At 34.8% G+C, this 4,126-nt stretch overlaps 1 protein-coding gene across 1 annotated transcript in view; it reads left to right on the top strand.

Annotated features, from left to right (window-relative positions):
• LOC107705401 (sorting nexin-5-like) overlaps positions 1-2,207 on the top strand; it is a 7,548-nt gene extending 5,341 nt beyond the window's left edge. Inside the window, exon 13 of the mRNA XM_016508675.1 lies at positions 1,040-2,207. Coding sequence (XP_016364161.1) covers positions 1,040-1,090 — 51 coding nt within the window. The 3' untranslated portion in view covers positions 1,091-2,207. The remainder of the gene's footprint in view (positions 1-1,039) is intronic.
• The last annotated feature ends 1,919 nt before the right edge of the window (positions 2,208-4,126 follow it).

Below are 4,126 nucleotides of genomic sequence, written 5' to 3'. Positions count from 1 at the left end.
GGTATATTTGTAGCAATAGCCAACAATACATTGTATGGGTCAAAATTATCGATTTTTCTTTTATGCCAAAAATCATTAGGATATTAAGTAAAGATCATGTTCCATGAAGATATTTTGTAAATTTCCTACCATAAATATATCAAAACTTACATTTTGATAAGTATTATGCATTGCTAAGGACTTCATTTGGACAACTTTAAAGGTGATTTTCTCAATATTTTGATTTTCTGCACCCTCAGATTCCAGATTTTCAAATAGTTGTATCTCGGCCAAATATTGTCCTATCCTAACAAACCATACATCAATGGAAAGCTTACTTATTCAGCTTGTTCAACTTATGTATAAATCTCAATTTCGAAAAAATTTACCCTTATGACTGGTTTTGTGGTCCAGGGTCACATATATATATATTTTTCAGCAAGGATGCATTAAATTTATCAGAAGTAACAGTACCTCAAATAAATGCTGTTTTTTTTTTTGCTTTCTATTTATCAAAGAATCCTGAAAAAAATCACAGGATCATGTGACATTGAAGGCTGGACTAATGGCTGCTGAAAATTCAGCTTTGCCATGCCATCACAGGAATAAATAAACTGCTTTTAAAATATATTAAAAATGAATATTCTAATAATATTTCACTAGACTGTATAAATGAAGGCCAAATAAAATGTATTTGTAAATCAAATAAATGCAGCCTTGGTAAACATAAAAACAAAAACAAATGTTTTTTCTTTTTTCTTTTTGCTGACCCAAAACCTTTGAACAGTAGTGTACATTTTTCTAGATATGCTCAGCTATAAAATTCAGCAGCTAGATATTGCTCTTTTTGAGTGCAGTGTTTAAAAAAAAAAAAAAAATGTACAAACCTTAAGCACCCTTAAAGTAAACATGGTAGACTTGGAAAGTCATGGAGATTTGTTGGTTAATAGGTGGGAAAACCTTGATTTTTAGTGAGTTTTGGCCCAACACGTTAACTTTCTTCCATCTGTTCTCTCTCTCTTCTCTCTGTTGTTCTCTCTCTTCTGTACACTCACTACAGAACAGCGTGTCCCTTCTGCAGGGCAGCATTGAGATCCTCAATAGCAACTGACCCACACGATGAGCTCGGTCACTGGATCATCTTGAGGTCCGTGCATTGTTACCAACCCATTAGAGGGGAACCTGAATGCACCTACTAAAAGTCTTAAATGTGGTTCAATAACCTCCAAAACGTGAAAAAGAGCCACTACCAGCAATGTCTCTACCATGTTTACACTCTATCTCGTTGTTTTTTTCTCATGCCCCCTTTTACTGCCAGTATCTTGCCACCAAACTGAGGGCAGAACATGACATCACCCAAAAGCTCTCCCATTTATTTGAATTATCAATAACACAATGTGTGTGTTAGCATCCTTTTTCTTTTCTTTTTTAAGTATTCCAAGTTTTGCAAGATGAGATGTTTTAGCTAGGATTATGCAGACAGTGACAGAAGAAGAAAGTGCATAATTTCAGCGATTTTCTGTTTTGATTATGACTGCAATTTCGTACCTTTAAATGTGATTTATCTGCTTTTTGCTGTCACACTGGAAAGCTGATGCAAACTAATCATGAACTATTACGTAAATTGATGTGTGACGACAAACCGAGCAGTATAAAGTGTTACGTGACATGAAATACTTCAGATATTTTTCTTTATAACATTTTTCTGTTCAGTCGAGAATCGAGATTCATCCGAAGACACAACCCAATCACACGCAATCACGCAATCACAGATTGCTAGATAAAAATGTAAGCACCAAGGAAATGCTGACATTAATTTACGATCAAATACTTTCAAATTGCCCTTTGCCAGGGTCAAAAACAGCACTTTTCGTATTGAATCTGGTTATTTTTGTTTTAAATGGTAGACTGACTCTTATGTCCCCATTTGGTGTGTGGGTGAATCGCACAAGTCTAAATTTTCAGTTACTATTAGTAGTTTGTGGAATCCAGAGTTTTATTATGGTAAAGGTTATACAGCCATGAATAAGATGGTGCTTCCATATATGTGTAAGCAAGAAACTCTTTCCCTCAAGTGAACTGCATGTTTTTCCTGAACTCATCCTTTTCTGAAGACTGAAGTCCGAGTCTATTGTGAAAAATGCCACCCATTTAAGTTTTAGTTAATTTAGTTTCATAGTTAGCTTCACATCCTTTCACTATTAAATATAAATCAGCATTCCTTATTCAAATGTATTTTTTTACTTGACTAAATGTTTTCTCTTGATAAGTCTAAATTTTCAGTTACTATTAGTAGTTTGTGGAATCCAGAGTTTTATTATGGTAAAGGTTATACAGCCATGAATAAGATGGTGCTTCCATATATGTGTAAGCAAGAAACTCTTTCCCTCAAGTGAACTGCATGTTTTTCCTGAGCTCATCCTTTTCTGAAGACTGAAGTCCGAGTCTATTGTGAAAAATGCCACCCATTTAAGTTTTAGTTAATTTAGTTTCATAGTTAGCCTTCACATCCTTTCACTATTAAATATAAATCAGCATTCCTTATTCAAATGTATTTTTTTACTTGACTAAATGTTTTCTCTTGAAGTTGTTACTAACAGTGTAAGACTTCCTACATTTAAATTGGACCAAAATATGTGTAAAGTTTGGTTTGATGTAACTTTACTGATTATGGAGATTGTTTTGTAAAAGCACTATTGCAATCATGTCTCAGAGAAGACAATTTTTATAAATGATTGTATAGATGAAAAGGTATTTTCATATGGACTATCATCATTTGTATGAAAGCTTGCAATAATGAAAATAAATATGCCCTGCTTTCCCATTTTTTGGCATTTTATGTCTTTTTTTTAACCTGTTTTTGATAAGAGATGTTGAGACATATCAGTTATTAATGGTTTGAATATGTTCTTTTTCCACTAGAGGGTAGCAGTGCTTATGAAGTTCAATGACGTGTCACTTATTGATTGCTTGCTGTTAGAAATGCTAGATATCAGACATCATATTAAGACACACTTGCAGCTAAAAAGAAGCAATAGCTCTTTACCAGTGGCTTTGGGGGAGGCTTTATAATATTTATCAGATTCTCTCACCGCTTGAGATCAATTAATGGAATGAACAGACACCTACTGCATTGACTTCCTTTTTGCCAAAAGTACACTGATTGATGGTTTTTTCCCCCAGTGTCTTCTTCCTTTATTTACATTATCCACTGATTCATATTTTTCTGTCGATGAGAAGAGGAACTGGTTACTTCTCCATTCTGATTATATTTCCCTGTCATTGGCATCTAAACTTCAGGTCTGCCGACCGTAACTCAGACCTCATGACCTACTGTTCCCAGAGACATAACTATCTGCCTGTTGATGAGAGTATTTGTCTCACGATGAAAGGATTTTCACCAACATGCTGGCTGTGATGTCACTAAATGGTGACAATTCGCTCATGAATATTAATGACATGATTATAGTGCAGGGGCTTTCTACAAGACTTTCCACATTTTGACTTCATCCGTTTATAATAGCCGGGCCCGTTTTTTTTTTCTTCCATTAAGCTGATCATGGTGGTGCAGTGATGTAGTGTAATGTGACTCATCATGACTGGCCAAACGTCTATGTGCTGATGCAAGAATTTGATGGCAGACCAACACGCCATCCTCTGCCAAAAAACAAAAAGCTTAATTTGTTAAATCAATGATCAATGAAGCAGGACTCTCAGACAAGTTGGAAAATGTTGTTATCGCAGTCAGGATGTGGGTCAGCTCTTCCAAATCACGCAATAGATATGGTTGATGTCAGCAGTTGAGGTGGAAATTTTGTGGTTTTGCATTTGAATATTTGTACATAAGTGTAGAGTTCATCTACTGTACAGTCATGGCCAAAAGTTTTGGCAGTGACATAAATTTTGTGTTTTGCAAAGTTTGCTGCTTCAGTATTTGTAGGTTATTTTTCCCCACATGTTTCTATAGTATACTGAAAAACAATGATAAGCATATCATAACTTTAAAAGGCTTTTATTGGCAAAAAAAAAAAAAAGTATATATAATGAGTCAATATTTACAGTGTTGACCATTGTTTTTCATAACCTCTGCAATTCGCTCTAGCATGCTGGAAATTTGCTTCTGGGCCAAATCCTGAACGATGGCGAT

Source organism: Sinocyclocheilus rhinocerous, unplaced genomic scaffold (genome assembly GCF_001515625.1).
Source record: "Sinocyclocheilus rhinocerous isolate Xijiao unplaced genomic scaffold, SAMN03320098_v1.1 scaffold564, whole genome shotgun sequence".
NCBI classification, from domain to species: domain Eukaryota; kingdom Metazoa; phylum Chordata; class Actinopteri; order Cypriniformes; family Cyprinidae; genus Sinocyclocheilus; species Sinocyclocheilus rhinocerous.
Note: the sequence above shows the minus strand (reverse complement) of the source record. Positions and strands in the feature narration are given on the sequence as shown.